The sequence below is a fragment of the Cetorhinus maximus genome, chromosome 15 (assembly GCF_964194155.1).
Source record: "Cetorhinus maximus chromosome 15, sCetMax3.hap1.1, whole genome shotgun sequence".
Taxonomy (NCBI): Eukaryota; Metazoa; Chordata; class Chondrichthyes; order Lamniformes; family Cetorhinidae; genus Cetorhinus; species Cetorhinus maximus.
The window spans coordinates 102,625,360-102,644,581 of NC_135893.1; the positions used below are offsets into that span (position 1 = coordinate 102,625,360).

Sequence of the window (19,222 nt, forward strand, 5' to 3'; positions counted from 1 at the left end):
CATTGATGGGCTGAGTGTACGATCGCAAACTGGTTTCACGAGGTTGTGAAACCGACTTTTGGCCTTCTCGCCATATTGTCCACTCATGCCACTAAACACGCCCGATGCCAGTGAGCACAGAAAATTCCGCCCTGTTTTGAGTTTTGCAAGCACGGGCTGATTGGGTACGGTCTGTACAGTATCTAACACACTGTTCAACATTAGATATGATTCCGCGATTTCACAACATTTGCTGAATAATGCTCAGTGCTAAAAATTATGTGGACAACTAATTTAAGATTGTCAGTCTGGCTTGGAGTGTGGCACATTTGTGTATACTGGAAGCTACATATATTAATACATAGGGCCCTGTTCTCTGCAGACAGAACACGTACACACATTGCGCCTGCACACACATTGCACCTGTTTCAGCTAAACAAAATAAGTAACAGCCATTCGCTGGTTCATTCCTCAGGGCAATGACTTGACCAATCAGAATTAAGCTGCTTGGTTTTTTAAAAAAAATTTAAACAATGCTTGACAGTTAACTGCTATATTTTCCATGGCAATGCCTCTACCAATCAGAGCCCACTTGCCAACCAATCAGAACTCTCTCTTCTCATCCAGTATAAAGTTGTTGCTTCCCCTGACATTGACATTCTTGCAATTGTCCTGATGAATGCAAGACAAAAAGCTTTTAACAAAATGTCTTTTTTCAGCAATACATCTTCTCTCTTTGTTCTCTGTTTCTTTTCATTCATAATCCTGTTAAAGTATTGCCCCCCCACTTCGCTTTGATTCCACCCTCTTTCAATAAGGCTACTCCTCCTTGATTGTATGTATATTTCCCACATCTTTAGTTAACCTATCTCCAGCAGCTGCTATTCTGAAGATATCTTTTTGTCCCTCTTTGGAATCCAGACTCCCACCTATTCCTTCCATGGCCAGGGACCTTCCTCCAGCAGTCACTTTATTTGCATTCTTTTTTTTGCATTTTGACACTGTTCTTTATCTTCTTTTCAGCCCTGACTGTTTTCACTTCTTTAACAAACCCAAACCTGTTCTCACATGATTTTATATATATTTCTGATTATTATTTTGGAAAGGAAGTCTTGAATTTATTTATGCTTTTCACAACTTCAGGATGTCCTAAAGAGCTTTACAACCAATGAAGTACTTTTGAAGTGCAGTCAGTGTTATATTAAGGTATACGTAGAGCAGGAACTGTGGCAGTTTGCTATCCACCTTAACCCAAGGTAACAATCCAAATGTTTTTAATATTCTACTTGCATTCCTTCATTTTCAGTTATATATTTATACAGTGTTATGATAAAATATTTGAATGGGGGTTTGAAAATATCCATTTTTATTGTAGGCTGCAGTGCACCTATTCCTTATCATGGGGACATCCTTTGAATGTGAATGAGTTGATTTGTGTTTTTTTTATGAAGTGTTTTATTGTGTAATCAAATACAGGCACCTGATAAAATCTCACTGACTGTAGGTATTTTAATTACTAAAGTGCCATCTTCATGAATAGTATAAAGTAAATCATTCTTGTTCTAAGAAGAGCAAAGTGTCATTTTAATTAGGGCAGTAACATGTCAAAACAGTTTAAATCATTGAAGTGTTTGAAAACAAATGCAAAGAGGCTCCCCTAGTATTTTTTCTTGAAGACACTGGCCATTTAATGCAGATCTTTTTCACTGTCCAAATGCAGCACCCAATTAGCCAACATCGGAGTTCATTACTATCTGGGCATCAAGTGTCCAGAAATATCTGTGACAAAGAAATTTGATTGGAATTATAATATTATTGCTACAACAGAGACCTGGCTCAAAGAAGGGCAGGACAGGCCTTTAAATATTCCTGGGTACATGATGTTTAGGAGAGATCGGAAAGGAAGAGAAATGGAGGGTGGCAGAATTGATATAAGATGACGTTACAGTACTGGAGAGAGAGGATGTTCCAGAGGGGTCAAGGATGGAGTCCCTCTGGCTAGAGGTAGGGAATGAAAAAGGTGCAGTAACATTGATCGGTGTAGTATATAGACCACCAACTAGTAGATGCTACATAGAGAAACAAATTTGCAAAGAAATTACAGAGGTGCAAGAATTATAGGCTGGGATTTTCCCTGAAATTGGAAAGTCCGATATTGGGCGGGGAAATCGGCGTTGACCTGCCGACGGTAATGGCGGCGTTTCACCCTGTATCGTGTGGAACATTGTGGAAAAAGATCAGAGGCACGGGTGTTACGTTGCATCACTGGCGGAGCGGCCTCAGATTCGCCCACCCCTACCATGACCTCAGAGCTTCAGTAATTCAGGCACCATATTTACAGGCTGCCCCTGCACAGAACTAGCACTCTCCAAGGGATAGGAAGCTGCTGGGAACTGATGGTTACCAAAGCTCGGAAACATGCTGCCCCCAAATTTAACAATACCTCCCTCGAGCACCTGCTAGATGCAGTGGAGGCGCGCTGCGATGTCTTCTACCCCTACTCTGGGCAAAGACCAGCAAGCAAGGTCACCAATCCAGCATGGGAGGCGGCGGCAGCGGTGGTCAGCGCCAACACACTCCAAAAGAGGACAGCCATCCAGTGCCGAAAGAGGATGAATAATCTCCTCCGTTCTGCTAGGTTAAGACACTCTTCTCATCACTCTCAACTCTCACACTCACAAACCCATCACACATCCACAGAGATCTTACTCACTCCCAGCTCAAGGGACATCACCATTCACTCTCTCACACACCTCATCTGCCCTGCGGTGTCCTCATGCAGTCCATGACACCACTCACCATCCAAACGCCAGGCATCCTTCTCATCTGGCCAGGCAGGTGTCCTGCTTACACTCTCTCCATCTGTCTTCATGCACGACAAGCTGGCACACAACAAAAGGAAGAGGTCCCAGACTGGTGGAGGAATTCCTGACCTCAAGTTCCTGACAGACTTTGAAAATAGAGCAACTCAGCTGGCCGTCAACGATGTGGACCATTCCTGTGCTGACGGTGAGGTCAGCGGCACTCAACCAAGTGCGGATCCAGTGCTGCAACATCCATCAGACAGGAGTGATGTCTCCTGTTTCACAGACCACTGCCATGTACTAATTATGTCTCCTTTCTTTCACCGGCGGTGTCATAGTGGTATTGTCACTGGGCTAGTGTTCCAGAGACTCAGGGGAATGCTCTGGAGAGAATCCCACCACGGCAGATGGTGAAATTTGAATTCAATAACAATCTGGAATTAAAAGCCTGATGACCACAGAACTATTGCCGATTGGTGCAAAAACCCATCTGGTTCACTAATGCCCTTTAGGGAAGGAAATCTGCCGTCCTTACCTGGTCTGGCCTACGTGTGACTCCAGACCCACAGCAATGTGGTTGACTCTTAAATGCCCTCTGAACAAGGGCAATTAGGGATGGGCAATAAATGCTGGCCCAGGCAGTGATGCCCACATCCCCAGCCCTGAGGACACCACAGAAGAGGAATCCACAGACACTGAAGACCCCTCGCAGCGCTCACCCCCACCCTCCACCAGTGCAGTGACACACACCTCAGTGGGACCTAGTTCCCGAGTAGCCTCTGGGTGACAACCTGTGAGCACATTGCACTGTCTGATCCACAGCAGGCAGATTGCTGGAGGCCAGAAATCTGCTGAGTCTGAGTCAGATGACGAGCCTCTGGACACGGTCACACCTCAGTTGCTGCAAAGACAAGCTCGGGAACATCCGGAAGGGATGTCTGTTGTACTCCTAAGATTGCAAGGCACGATGGAGAAATCCATTCACCTTCAGACAGAGGTGATAGCACATGACGCAGCAAGGTTAACACTGGTACGATGGAGGCCACCATGGAGACTTTGGTCCAGGACATCGATCCTGTACTGCTGCAGGAGCTGCACTCCATCGCTGAGGCACTTGATGGCATCCATCAGTGTCAACGCAAAATGGAGCTCACTCTACCTGCCCTTTCCTCTCAAGGAGTTGGCCAGGGCCATCGGATCAGCAGGTGCATGTCCTGGGGCATCCACCCAGGTGATTCCACGAGTAACTGGCCCATCTGAATCTTGTCTTCCTGTGACCCCAGCAGTTTCGGCTCCGCAGGCTGAGGAGGGTGGCACTCCACATTGCAGGAATCCGAAAACAGGTTGGGGCCCTCCAGGTCTTGGCCTTCCAGAGGATGCCCGCCAAGGTCATCACAGGCAACAGGGTGTAGCAGTCAACAGGCCACCTCCACTGTGGATGTCGGGATGCAAGGTCAAAAAGATATAGTTGCATAACGTGGGCATGGGTGTTATATGTAATGTTGACCATTGTAAATACACTCCCAAGAATGGCTCCTTGTTATGTTGAGCAGTGATTGTGTCAGTCAGATGTGAGACCTTGGTTCCTGCACGAAATGAAGGCAAGTGTTGCAGTCCAGGGCCTCTTCCCTGTGTAGTCTGTAACCTTCTGAGCACAGTGATTGTCTGGCTTCAAAGTCAATCTCCAGATCAGTGGTATCTGCACCTTGATGTGGCTTGTGTTTGCTGCAAGAATCTCGTACCCATGCATTACAGAGTTCTGTGATGTTCCCTGTGTGCTCTCAGCACCTTATAGGCAGGGCTGCCCCCCCATCTCGTCGGCTTTCCTGACAGGTGAAGGTGTGATGCTGAAGGGAACAGGTGATGAAGCCTGCCAAAGGATCAAAGTGCTGTTAAAGTCCATGTGCCTGCTGTATTTCAGCAACGTCTCCATGATATAACCCTCTTCACAGAGCATATGTGTGCTTCCCTTAGCCAGACAGATTTCAAAAGCTCCCAGATGCAATGTGAAAATCTCAGGAGTGTCCTCACTGCATCTCATCACCATCTTTCTGGAATCTTGTGGCAATGAGGGCCTCACGAGCATACCTGCCTCATCTGGCCAGTGCAATGGCCTCATTGCCTGCATCCTCCCCTTCCAGCACCTCATCACCCTCATCCCCTTTGACTTCCTCCTCATCAGAGGAGATGTGCAGCTCTTCCATCTCCTCATTATCCAGGTCCCCCTCCCTTTGCATTGCTAGGAAGTGTAGCACGCAGCATACCACAATGATGCGTGACACCCTCTGGGGAGTGTACTGGAGTGCTCCCCCAGATCTGTTGAGGCACCAGAACCTCATTTTCAGGATCACTATGGTGTGCTCCACCAAACTCCAGGAGGTGGCATGGTCCTCGTTGTACCTTCCTTCACCAGCAGTCTGAAGCTGCTGCAAGGGTATCATCTGCCACGTACTTTGTGGGTAGCCCTTGTCCCCAAAGAGCCAAACCTGAGGCCTGTGTTGTCCCTGAAAGATGTCATGGATCTGGTACCTGCTGAGGATGTACAATTTGTGGATGCTACCAGGGTATCTTACACAAACATGCACAGTCTGTTTGTTATGGTCGCAGACCAGCTGAACATTGAGAGAGTGGAAGCCTTTGCAGTTCACAGACTGGACTGCTTGTTGCCAGGGAGATTTAAAAGCTATGTGAGTGTAGTCGATTGCACCCTGTACCTGTGGCAATTCGGAAATCTCAGCAACTCCCAGCGCTCCTGCTTCCTGGCCCGCCTGATCTCTGTCGAATTTGACCAAGTAGTGTGCCTTGGCAAAAAGGGTGGCCATGACCTCCTGGATACATTTGTGGGTGGAGGCCTGCAAGATCTTGCACAGGTCCCCAGTGGAGCCATGGAAGGTGCCACTGCTGTAGAAATTGAGCGTGGTGGCTACGTTCACTGCCACTGGCAGTTGATGCCCTCCGAGTCTCCGTGGCGCCAAATCCTGCAGAAAGTGGTATATATGAGTGATCAGTTCCCTTGACATGCACAGTCATCAGCGACACTGGTTCCTGCTCATCTGCAGGTAGCACATGCGCTATCTATTGACCCTGGGCCTAGTGAGGAGCCTCTGATCAACGGCTCTCTGGGGTTCATCCTCTGCATGTGGAGGAGGCCCTGCCACCTCTTGGTATTGAGGGTTCTACTTCTCCCCGTTGACGAGACACGCACATCTGTCACGTTCTTCTCCATCTTCTCTCCTGCATATAAGCAATGAGGCAGACAGTGAGATCACCTGGCTCCATTTTCCTGATGGTCTCCTCACTGCAGTATCAAAGAGAGAGACGTGAGGGTCAGAAATTGTCTCCTAAGGACCACTATTGGCCAAGTCATTGCCTGCAGCTGCCTCTCAAGGCCCCTTTTATGCATGCTGGAGAGTCCTGGCCACCACATGGGTGCCCAGTGTCTAATACACATGATGGTTGACCAAACCCACCCCCCCAACAGCACTGCCCCACACCACATGACCGAGTGGTGACAGCTTTGGACACTCGACTGCATCCTGAACTCTCATCTCAGAAACAGGCATTGTTCTAACCTGCACTCCAAGGCCTTGCGGTTTGCTTGGATCATGAGGGTGACTTTTCAATGTCAACTTAAACATAATGCAAGGGACTAGGAGCGCACCCCTCCATCAGTGTTCCATGGCCACCTTTCCCAAGGAGATTCTCAAGTTTGCCCAGTTGTCCAATGGTTCTGCGGCACCATAGCACTCATTCAATTTTGAAGTCTGCACGTGAGGAGTTTAAAGGAGAGGAGCAATCATTGGTACTGTCATGAATTGTTGCTGCTTGAATGGGCACAATTGCTTGACTAGCCTGACTCCAAGCATGTAAATTGAGCTCGTGCTAGATGGCCTCAGCTGCAGAAGAGTGCTGATCTTTGACATGGGTTTTCCATTTGCCTGGCTGTTTTCTTCACCCCCCACCCCACCCCCGGCATGTGTTAGTGTGTAACCTTCAGTCTGTACTGCCATGCACTGTTGCCCAAGCCCCGAGGTTCCCTTCTCTTCATTCTATCCAGCACTGTTGCCCTAGCCCCAGCACCAGAAGCCAGCCACAAAGAACCCGCTGCGGAGAATTGCCTGTGACCGCCCCTGAATCTGCAGAGCTGCTTCCTTGCATTGGGATCCTTGTGAGCGCTGTGCTAAGTTGTGTGCACTCACCACCTAGTTCCCCTCGAAGTTCAGGCAGTTGTAATTCACGCCATTCTAACATCATTCCATTCTAAAATCATGCTAATATGGGGTTTAAATTTTACTTGGTGGGGGGTGTGGGGTGATTCTGGCGTGTGGCCACAATAACGATATACAAAGTTTCAAATTAAGTTCCCGACGTCTGAGGGTGGGAAACGCGGCTTGCCATTGGGGGATGGGGACAATCATTTCCCAGATTTACATCGCCGGGAAACGTGCCTAGGGCCTTCTCACAAGATTTTCCAACCTCGCCACCAATCGAACACATATGTCCTGATCAGGCACGGAAAATCCTAGCCTTAGAGTAATTATAATGGGGGACTTAAATTATCAAAATATAGACTGTGATAGGAATAGTGCAAAGGGACAAGAGGGGGCGAGAGTTCCTGGAATGCATTCAAGATAATTTTCTGCAGCAGTATGTTTCCGGTCCATCAAGAGGGCAGGAACTGTTGAAGCCGGTTCTGGGGAATGAGTTGGCCCAAGTAGATCAAATATCAGGGGGAGAACATTTAGGGGACAGTGACCATTGTACCATAAGGTTTGGGTTGGCCATGGAAAAGGACAAGGAACTATCCAGAGCAGGGATAATTAATTGGGGGAAAGTCAAATTCGATGGGATGAGAATGCACCTGGCTCCAGTGAGATGGAATCAAAATAAATGCAAAATACTGCAGATGCTGGAAATCTGAAACGAAAACAAAAAATGCTGGAAAAGCTCAGCAGGTCTGACAGCATCTGTGGAGAGGGAGACAGAGATAACGTTTCGAGTCCGTATGACTCTTCTTCAGATCTTCAGATAGAATCAAATGCTGGCAGAAAAAACGGTGACTGAACAATAGGCCACCTTCGAAGAAACAGTATTGTAGGCAATATCAAGGTATATTCCCTTGAAGGGGAAAGGTAGGACAAATAAATCCTGAGTGCCCTGGATGACGAGAGAAATAGAGGTGAAGATGAAAAGGAAGAAGTGCGTGTACGACAGATATCATGTAGAAAATACAATTGAGAATCAGGCTGAATAGGGAAGCACCAGAGGGGAAGTGAAAAAACTAATAAGAAAAGCAAGGAGAGGGCGGTTGGAGTCTGGAATGAACTTCCTAAGAGAGTGTTGGAGGCAGGTCCGATCAAGATATTCAAATTGCTATCTGAAAAGAGAGAATGTGCAAGGTTACAGCGATAAGACGGGAGTGGGACTAGGTAGAATGCTCTTTCAGAGAGTCAGTGCAGACTTGATGGGCTGAATGGCCTCCTTCTGCACTGTAAAGATTCTGTGATTCTATAATTCTGTTTTTGGTTATGCAGCTCTTAATGTTCAGCCATTCAATCCAATAGCAGGCAGCTTGGCTGTAAATTGTTGACTCTTATCAGTCAACAAATTAGTGTACATTTTCTGCAGTCAGGAAAAATGAACAAATGGACATGAAGTAACATTAGAACCACCTTAAGCATTCACTTCCTCCACCAGTGTGTACCATGCAAAATGCACTGCAAATTGATGAGCCTCCTTGGACAGCACCTTCCAACCCACAACACCTGTCGCCTAGAGGAGCTAGGGCAGGAGGCGCGAAGGAGCACCATCACCAGAAGTTCCCCTCCAAGTCACACACAATCCTGACTTGGAAATATGTCGCACTTCCTTAACTGTCGCTAGGTCAAAATCCTGGAACAGCTTCCCTAGCGGTATTTTGTGTGTACCTATACCAGAAGAACTGCAGTGGTTCATGAAGGTGGCTCACCACCACCCTGTCAAGGACAAGTAGGGATGGGCAATAAATGCTGGTCTTAACAGCGATGCCCACATGTCATGAATGAATAATTTTTTTTTAAAATTGGTTGACTGAAGGTTTGCATTGCAAGGTAAGTTGTTGACAGAGAAGGATTAATTTTGTACCTGCAGCAATGGAGCATGTCACAGAAGCCTTGTAGTACTAATGGAAACAGCAAAACAAAAGAGAATAATATAGATTAAAATAGAGTTGCTTTTAGAAACCACACATATCTTACTCAGTTACTCAACAGCATCCTACAGTACAGCTTCAATATCTAAGACATGAACCACCGAATATAGGAATTTGATGCAACCAGTTTGCATTTGTAGGAAGTTGCCACTTCAGTAGTGGGAATTCCTATCTTCATGTTCAAATTCCTCCTTAGCCTTGTCCCTCCATATCTCTGTAAACTTCTCCAGTTGGATGACACTCCTGTGTTCCTCCTACTCTGGCTTCATGGGCTCCCCAACTTCACTCACTCCACCACTAATGGCCATGCCTTCAGCTGTCTCAGTTCCAAGCACTGGAATTCCCTCCCTAAACTCTCAACCTCTCTCCTTTTTGGGATGTTGTTTAAAACCCACTTCTTTGACCAAGTGTTTGGTCACCTGTCCGATTACCTTCTCCTTTTTGCTAAGCATCAATTTCTGCCTGATCGCACTCCCGTGAAGCACCTTGAGATGTTTTGCTAACTATATAATTGGAAGGCTGTGTTCCTGTTGAATTGCTTATTCAGCTTTCCACACTCTGACCATGGAAATGTTTCTGTTTAGAAACGAGGAATGTTACTGCATGGGCAGAAACCATCATAAGAGTTTTGCTGCAATATCCCATGTTGGATGAAATGAGTTGTAATATTGGAACACTTTCAAAACAGTGTTTTCTGCTATTTCGTGCAGACAGTACTCACATTTTTAAAATTCTCAACAATACCACTTTTTTAAAAAAGAATCTTAAATGAAGAAATGTGATCAACTTTAGAATCACTTCTTTTGTTGGGGGGAATGAAGAAGTACTTGTGTTTCAGTTAGGCCAATAGAATTAAGAAGACAACACAGTGTACATTAACTTGTAATAGAGAGTGGGGCGGATATCCTTCTGACCCCGCAGACGGCTGAGTAGAGACTAAATGCACCTCCACAGGGAGGGGAGTAGAAGGAGAAGAATTGGTTTTGGCCTGGTGCAACTTTCCAAAGGATCCAGAAAATCAGAAAAGTATTTTACCAGAGAAAAGTGACTTAATGCACCTCCAGAATAAATTAAATATCAAACTTTCGGGGGTTTTTGTCTTTACTGTAGCTAAAAATACTGGCATCGCCCTCTGAGGATTTAAATAAAGCATGCATAATATGATCATTTTGAAAGATAATTGGTGAGTGCAATCAAGGAAAGATGATAGAGAAGCATAGAGCTAAATGAAACAGGCTGCCAGCTTTAAGTTCCTGCCTGTCAGAATGATAATTGTGTACTTTCTGCACACAGTGCACAGCATTTCAGGAGGCTGGAGTATGTTCGGAGGGATTGGTTCGGCTTTTCATTTAACTCCTTCATCCCCCTAATCTAGGTGAATGTGTTGCTGGAGGTTTCATCATGTGACCCCCCCCACCTCCAACCACCCCACCCCACCCCACACACTCCCGTCACTCATCCCCTGACACGTCTAACTTCAAGGTGCCCTGAATTCCCATGCCAATTGGAAAATAAATAGACAGTTACCTGATTGGATGATTCTTGACTTTGTCAAACAAACTTTTTAATCCATCATCAATATTTTTATAACTAACAAAACTGTCGAACGTCATCTTCTAAACTTTGATAAGTAATTACAGATTATTTTGAACTTTATTCATTAAGAAGTATAGCTTTTAATAGTATAGCTGAACTCTAGAGATGAGAGTGGCTATCCTTGACATCAAGGCAGCATTTGACCAAGTGTGGCATCAATTTGCCCTAGCAAAACTGGAATTGATGGGGATCGGGAGAAAAAACTCTGCTGGTTGGAGTCATACCTGGCGCAAAGGAAGATAGTTGTGGTTGTTGGAAGTCAGTCACCTCCATTCCAGGACATCACTGCAGGAGTTCCTCAATGTAGTCCCTCAGTCCCACCATCTTCAGCTGCTTCATCAATGACCTTCCTTCCATCATAAGGTCAGAAGTGGGATTGTTCGTTGATGATTGCACAATGTTCAGCACCATTTGCAACTCCTCAGATACTGAAGCAGTCCATGTCCAAATGCAGCAAGACCTGGACAATATCCAGGCTTGGGCTGAAAAGTGGCAAGTAACATTCGCGCCACACAAGTGCAAGGTAATGACCATCTCCTTTAAGAGAATCTAACATCGACCCTTGACGTTCAATGACATTACTATCGCTGAATCTCCCACTATCAACATCCTGTGGGTTACCATTGACCAGAAACTGAACTGGAATAGCCATACAAATACTGTGGCTACAAAGGCAGGACAGAGGCTAGGAATTCCACAGTCAGTAACTTACCACCCAACTCCCTAAGCCTGTCCACCATCTACAAAGCACAAGTCATGAGTGTGATGGAATACTCTCCACTTGCCTGGATGAGTGTAGCTCCAACAACATTTAAGAAACTCGACACCATCCAGGGCAAAGCAGCCCACTTGATTGGCACCCCACCCACAAACGTTCACTCCCTCCACCACCGACGCATGGTGGCGGCAGTGTGTATCATCTACAAGATGCATTGCAGGAACTCACCAAGACTCCTTAGACAGCATCTTCCAAACCTACAACCGCTACCATCCAGAAGGGCAAGGGCAGCAGATGCATGGGAACGCCACCACCTGGCAGTTCTGCTCCAAGCCACACACCATCCTGACTTGGAAATATATCACCGTTCCTTCACTGTCGCTGGGCCAAGATCCTGGAGCTTCCTCCCTAACAGCACTGTGGGTGTACCTACACCACATGTCCTGTAGCAGCTCAAGAAGGCAGCTCTCCACCACCTTCTCAAGTGCAATTGGGGATGGGCAATAAATGCTGGCCCAGCCAGCGACGCTCACATCCTATGAATGAATAAAAGAAACATAAAACAGGGGTGTCTATTTTTTATTTGTAGTGATGGGGGGCTGCATTGAACGTAACAGAAACACTACCGGATGGACAAAGTTTAAAGAATGCTTATTATTGGAATGCATCTGAGTGTGGTTGGCGTTACAAGACTTATATTTAACTATTTCATGAGAACATAGGAACACGTCTAGGCCTTTTAACCCATTCAGGCTGTTCTGCCATTCAGTGAGATAGTGGCTGATCTGTGACCTAATTTCATATTTGCACCTTTGCCCTAAATCCCTTAATACTTTTGGCTAACAAAAACTTATTAATCTCAGCTTTAAAATTAACAATTGATCTGGCATCAATTGCTGTTTGCAGAAGAGAGTTCCAAACTTCTACCACCCTTTTGTATGTTGAAGTGTTTCCTGATTTCATTTCTGAAAGGGTTGGCTCTAATTTTTTGACTATGCTCCCTAGTTCTAGACTTCCCACTCTATGGAAATAGTTTTTCTCTATTTCCGCTATCTGATTATCTTAATGTCTTTAAAACGCCAATCAAAACATCCATTAAACTTCTAAATTCCAGGGAATCCTTGTCGATTAACCCTTGAAGCCCATGTTTCATTCTGGTAAACCTATCCTCCAGGGCCAATGTATCCTTTTTAAGGTACAATGATCAGAACTGCTTACAATACTCCAGGTGTGATCTAACCAGGACTCTATCTGGTTGAAGCATGACATGTACCCCTTGTATTCTAGTCCTCTAGATTTAAAGGACAGGATACTATTAGCCTTTTAGATTATTTTCTGTATCTGTTCATGATATTTGGCTGATTGATGTAACTGTCTCACCTCCCCAAAGCCTTTTTGAACCTCGAGCTTTTCACCATTTAGAAAATACCTTGTCCTATCCTTTGTAGATCCAAAGTGGATGACCTCATATTTGCCTACATTGAAATCCATCTGTCACAGTTTTGCCCATTCGCTATTAGCTACAGTCTTCCTTAGACTATGAAATTAATAGGTCCACCCTTATTCTCTCAAAGAAACTTTGGCTTCATGAAAACGTGTAAACAAAAATAAAAGATTGCCAAGTACAGGATGCTGGAGTAGGGAGATTACATCAAAGAACCTTGCATCGGATGCACTATGAAAATAGTGATCATCCAGCTGGTTGCCGTTCCGAGCAAACATTTTTTCATTGAGCCAATGAGGATGAAATTCGACTTCAGCGGTGGCAGAAAGTGGCCATTACTGTGTTTCGAGAAACGGGCTGAGTACATAACCGATGAGAAACCTGAGAATGCTTGCTTTGCATCCCAACAAAAGGCCAATTTCATCCATGTTGTCTCTTTAAAACATGGTAATTGATACACCTCTGTATATTTTTTGTGATTCATGTACCAGGACATCTGGCTCTCTCTGCACCACAGTGTCCCGCAAACTCTCTCCATTTAAATAGTATACTGCTTTTCTATTCTTCCTGCCAAAGTGGACAAGTTAACACTTTTGTACATTATGCTCCATCTGCCAAATTTTTGCCCACTCACTTAACCTCTCTATATCCTTTTGTAGCCTCTTTATCTTCTCTTGGGCAACTTATTTTCCTACCTACCTTGGGGTCATTGGCAAATTTAGCTCATACATTCGGTCCCCTCATCCAAGTCATTGATATAGATTGTAAATTGTTGAGGCCCCAATACTGATCCCTGTGGCACTCCATTAGTTAGAGCCTTTTAGATTATTTTCTGTATCTGTTCATGATATTTGGCTGATTGATGTAACTGTCTCACCTCCCCAAAGCCTTTTTGAACCTCGAGCTTTTCACCATTTAGAAAATACCTTGTCCTATCCTTTGTAGATCCAAAGTGGATGACCTCATATTTGCCTACATTGAAATCCATCTGTCACAGTTTTGCCCATTCGCTATTAGCTACAGTCTTCCTTAGACTATGAAATTAATAGGTCCACCCTTATTCTCTCAAAGAAACTTTGGCTTCATGAAAACGTGTAAACAAAAATAAAAGATTGCCAAGTACAGGATGCTGGAGTAGGGAGATTACATCAAAGAACCTTGCATCGGATGCACTATGAAAATAGTGATCATCCAGCTGGTTGCCGTTCCGAGCAAACATTTTTTCATTGAGCCAATGAGGATGAAATTCGACTTCAGCGGTGGCAGAAAGTGGCCATTACTGTGTTTCGAGAAACGGGCTGAGTACATAACCGATGAGAAACCTGAGAATGCTTGCTTTGCATCCCAACAAAAGGCCAATTTCATCCATGTTGTCTCTTTAAAACATGGTAATTGATACACCTCTGTATATTTTTTGTGATTCATGTACCAGGACATCTGGCTCTCTCTGCACCACAGTGTCCCGCAAACTCTCTCCATTTAAATAGTATACTGCTTTTCTATTCTTCCTGCCAAAGTGGACAAGTTAACACTTTTGTACATTATGCTCCATCTGCCAAATTTTTGCCCACTCACTTAACCTCTCTATATCCTTTTGTAGCCTCTTTATCTTCTCTTGGGCAACTTATTTTCCTACCTACCTTGGGGTCATTGGCAAATTTAGCTCATACATTCGGTCCCCTCATCCAAGTCATTGATATAGATTGTAAATTGTTGAGGCCCCAATACTGATCCCTGTGGCACTCCATTAGTTAGAGCTTGCCAACCCAAAACTGCTTTATACACACTCTGTGCTTCCTGTTAGCAAACCAGTTCTCTACCCATGCTAATATGTTACCCTCTGCACCATGAGCTCATATTTTGTGTAGCAACCTTTCATGTGGCACCTTATCAAATGCCTTATCAAAATCCAAGCACACCACGTTTACAGGTTCCCCTTTATCCACTTTGCTTGTTATGTCATCAAAGAACGCTAATAAATTAACCAGACACCATTTTCCTTTCACAAAACCATGTTGACTCTGCCTGATCCCATTATGATGTTCTAAGTATCCTGCTATAACCTCCAAACTAATGGATTCTAGCAATTTCCCTATGACAGGTGTTAGGCTAACTGGCCTATAGTTTCCTGCTCTTTTTGCCACCCACCTTTCTTGAAAACTGGCAATTATCCGGTGCCTTGGAAGCAGAATATAGCCTGAGACACTTTACATTGTGGGGTGACAGGGGATAGGAATGGCAGGGGAGAAAAATTAGAAATATATACAGGAATGGGCACTAAGCTGTAGATAGAGAAATTAGGAGGCTGAAAGATATGCTGAAATACTAGGTTTGAAGAAGATTCCTAAAGGTGGTGAGGAAACTGAAGTAGCAGTGTCTAGGGAGGGAGCTCCAGAAAGTAGGTCTCGGGAGGTTTAAAGCCATGTTGGCAGTGCTGGAGCAATGGGAGCAAGAGATGAGAAAAGATTGGAGTTGGAAATGCAGAAGGTGCAGGAGGAAGGAAGTTGTAGAGGTTGAGTGGGATGAGAATATGGACAGATCTGAAAATGAAGATTTAAAAAATATTCAACTTGGCCTTGACACAGATTAATATTGCATCATAGTTGAAGAATGTAAATGTTTGCAATTTTGCACCTAACTTTAGGACACAAATGGTGGAAAAATATCTGAAAACAAAATCAATATTAGGTGGTTAGACAGATGATAAAGATTTTAACTGGTGAAATATTGGCCTGAAGCCCTGGGCAAGAAAAGTGTTCTTGTTAAAACAAAAGTCATTTTGGGATAAAAAAAAAGATTAAAATTATGTAATGGAAATCAGCTATATTAATGGTGTCTTTGGTTAAAATGCGAAAGTAGCAAAATCTGTAACAATACGGAATCCAAGAATGATACGGGTTAATTTTGTCAGCAAACATAAATAAATTTTTAACAGGCACCATAATCTCTCTGCTGGGTTTAATTTTTACTTTTACAATGTATAAATGTTTTGTGTGGAAATATAAATACACTTCTGCCCTGAATATTTTATGGAACAGTTAATTGTTCACGATTAGACGTATTTGCTATTTCTCAATGCAATATTCCAGCTCATGTGCATTTTAAAACTACTTGCTGAGTATGTAGTATTACATTTTAAAGCCACAAAAATATCTTGTATGCTTTATAATTTTATAAATGCTACAGCAGTTGTATGCCATGTTCAGATTCTATACAATATTGAACAAAATATTCTGTAAAGCAGTAGAGTGGCACAGCTTATTTGTGCTACAGCATATAGGCAGAGTGGCATCACCAATGTTCCTTCGAAGCTGCTAATACGGAATGTGCTGCGTAGGCAACAGTCAGGCTGTGCACAGCAAAGAAAAATTAGTGGAAACAATTGGTCACAAACCTGGTTCTCTGCTGCGCTATCACTTATGGATTCTGGATGAGATCACATCATCTGGAGACATGATGCAGTGGATGTTACGCACAGAGGCATAAATTTCGAGTTTGTTCGGTACTGCAAAACAGGTGTTATAACTCTCAGCAGCCATTACACATCTCTGCTGATTTTAATTGCCATTGAAATCAATTGAAAATTGGGAGAGATGACCCACTCACCAATTCCCTTTTTACTCTGTTGCAGAAAGTCAAGATCTACTGCACTAAGAGAGGAAAATTTGCAGCAGAATTATTCAAACTGCTCTCTCATTTATAGGTTCACAATGTATAACTACATTAGGGGAAAAAAATAAGCTCGCATAACTCCTAGTTTTTCTTTAATTTTCAGGTACACCTTTGCATGATGAGCAAACGTTTGACCTCAAGCATGTTCTGAAGGGCATTGACCCTAGCATTCCATTGGTATTCGTCAGTGGCAACCATGATATAGGAAACGCCCCAACCCCAGACACTATTTCTGAATATTGCAAGAGCTGGGGAGATGATTACTTCAGTTTCTGGGTTGGGGGAGTGTTGTTCCTTGTGCTGAACTCCCAGTTTTTTCAAGATGCCTCCAATTGCCCTGAACTAAAGCAAGCCCATGACCTCTGGCTGGATAACCAACTTGCCGCCACTCAACAGTTGAAAAGCAAACATGTGATTGTGTTCCAGCACATCCCTCTATTTCTCCAGAGCCCTGAAGAAGAGAATAACTATTTTAACCTGGAAAAGTCAAAACGGCTGCATCTTCTGCAGAGATTTGAGAAAGCAGGTATTGTGGGTTTTTTGCCTTCCTTCCACTTGTAGTATCTATTAATTTATTCTTCCATGGGATGTGGGCATCGCGGACAAAGCAATTGTTGCCCATTCCTAGGCCATTTCAGGGCAGCTAAGTGTTAACCACATTGCTGTGGATCTGAAGTCACATGCAGACCAGACCAGGTAAGGATGGCAGATTTCCTTCCCTAAAGGACATTAGTGAACCAGACGGGTTTTTACAAATAACCAATGATAGTTTCATGGTCACCATTACTGAGACGAACTTTCAGTTCCATTTTGATTCCAGATTTTATTCATTGAATTTAAATTCCACCAGCTGCCATGGCGGAATTTGAACCCCCGAGCATCAGCCTGGGCCTCTGGATAACTAGTGTGGCACTATTACCACTACGCCACTGTCTCCCCCTCAAATTATTATTGCATTCATTCAGTAACAAACTAGAAAAGACTTCAGAAGTGAAAAACCCGAATGTAAATTTTTTTCTCTTTGGGTACGCGAACTTTACACCGTTGCTGAGGTATATACTCCGTCGTTTATAGATGGAGAATACTCAGGTTTCCTGTGCTAGCTCTTTGCTTGACCCAGCTGCACACATGGGCCTGGACTTGAAATGACCAAAAATTCTAAGTCCTTCCCCTGAACCGGTATTTCCCAACTTCGTGGTGGCAGGGCTGGAGTCAGGCTGAGGTTCACAAATGCACGATTCGTGGCGGCAGCTGGCTATTTGAATCCCTGGCTGCCTCCACTGAAGTGGGATTTTGGAAGAACAGGACTGTGGAATCTGGCGTGTGAAGATTGGAGCAGGTAAGAGGGTGTCTGAACTTGATGGATGCATTTGGATAGCCCGGGCACCCCTTTGGAGAAGTAAGGTGCCCTTTGGATAGGGCGCCGGGACACCTTTGGGAGAGGTAAGGCACACTTTGGGATTGTTAAAAGTGAACATGATAATGCACTTTTTATGTACAAACTCATTGCAACTGTCCAGCTGTCAAGAAACTGTCCAGCTGTCAAGGAACTGTTAAAGAGCAGTCCAGCTGTCAAAGTTGTCCAGAAAGTGTCAAATCTATCAAAGCTATCCAGTGTTATGGCACAGCTGATGGTAAATGCTGAGCTGCTCAAATCCCAAAGGGAAACTTGAAACAACTGCCACAACTGTTTTGCAATTTGTATAAATTTCGAGATGCGTGCCTTGAATTCAGTAATAATAAGACCACCGAGTCTTATAGGTTACTTACAGAACTGAATTAAACCTTTATTAAAAGAAGCAATCATTTTAAATACATACATAGATCTACAAATTACTACTATGATAACTTCTAAATCCCCTAATTAACCTAACTCCCAGTTACACTTTCGTAAGGCAACAGTAAGACACACAGATTTTAAAAGACCCAGGCAAGGTGACACAAAATATCCTGAACAGTCGAACTCAAAGTGAGTTTTCTTAACTTCAGTTCTTTTTAAACAACAGCTTGAGGCTTAGATGCTGAAGGTGTTTCACACTTGTTAGTACTTAGAATGCCTACCCTTACACACAGCCTTCGCTCCTTTATACATATTTTCCCCTTTGAATGCAAATTCCCATTGTTTCACTGTGTCTTTGGACTTTACCTCTCTAACAATAAAAATCTGTCATAATACTAATTTTACCAGTAATCTTTGGGAAAAAAAACCCACTTTCTTAACTTCACCTGGCTATGTGACACATTTCACCCCTCCTTTGAAAACAATCTAGCCTGGTTTATTTAAAAATATAAATGTTCCCTTTACATCTGTGTCTATCTACTTAACATTTCAAACCTAGCTTATCTTCTAATATATCAAAGCCTTCAGACCAGCTACCTTTAATTCAATTAAATCACACACACAGACACAGACCCCGCTATTACTCTACTTAACAATAAATTCCAATGACATTATGACAATTATTATATTTTCCTGACACCGGGAAGTGTCAAAGCTGTCAAGGAACTGTTGAAAGGCGTTGGCATGAAGGGGGTAAGTGCAAAGGGTGGTGGGTGGGGGGCATAGGTTTGTATGAGTTGGCAACGTTGGCACTGAGGATGGAGGCAATGACGGTGGGTCGAGAGGCACAGTTGGCATGGGGGTATGCGGCAATGGGAGGTGAGTAGAGGGGCACTGTTAGCATAGGGGTGTGAGGGGCCATTGGGTTAGCATAGGTTGGCATAGATGGGGCATAGGGAGTGTCTGGGGGATGAGGGCTGGAGGGATGTTTTTTGTTTTATTACTTTTTGTGTATTTAAACACAGTGCCGGAGCACAGA

The 19,222-nt window shown here is 44.1% G+C and overlaps 1 protein-coding gene across 1 annotated transcript in view; it reads left to right on the forward strand.

The window, feature by feature from the left end:
• Positions 1-19,222, forward strand: part of cpped1 (calcineurin-like phosphoesterase domain containing 1) — a 232,790-nt gene that overhangs the window by 111,430 nt on the left and 102,138 nt on the right. The window contains exon 3 of the mRNA XM_078559130.1: positions 16,507-16,929. Within this exon, the coding sequence (XP_078415256.1) occupies positions 16,507-16,929 (423 nt within the window). The remainder of the gene's footprint in view (positions 1-16,506; positions 16,930-19,222) is intronic.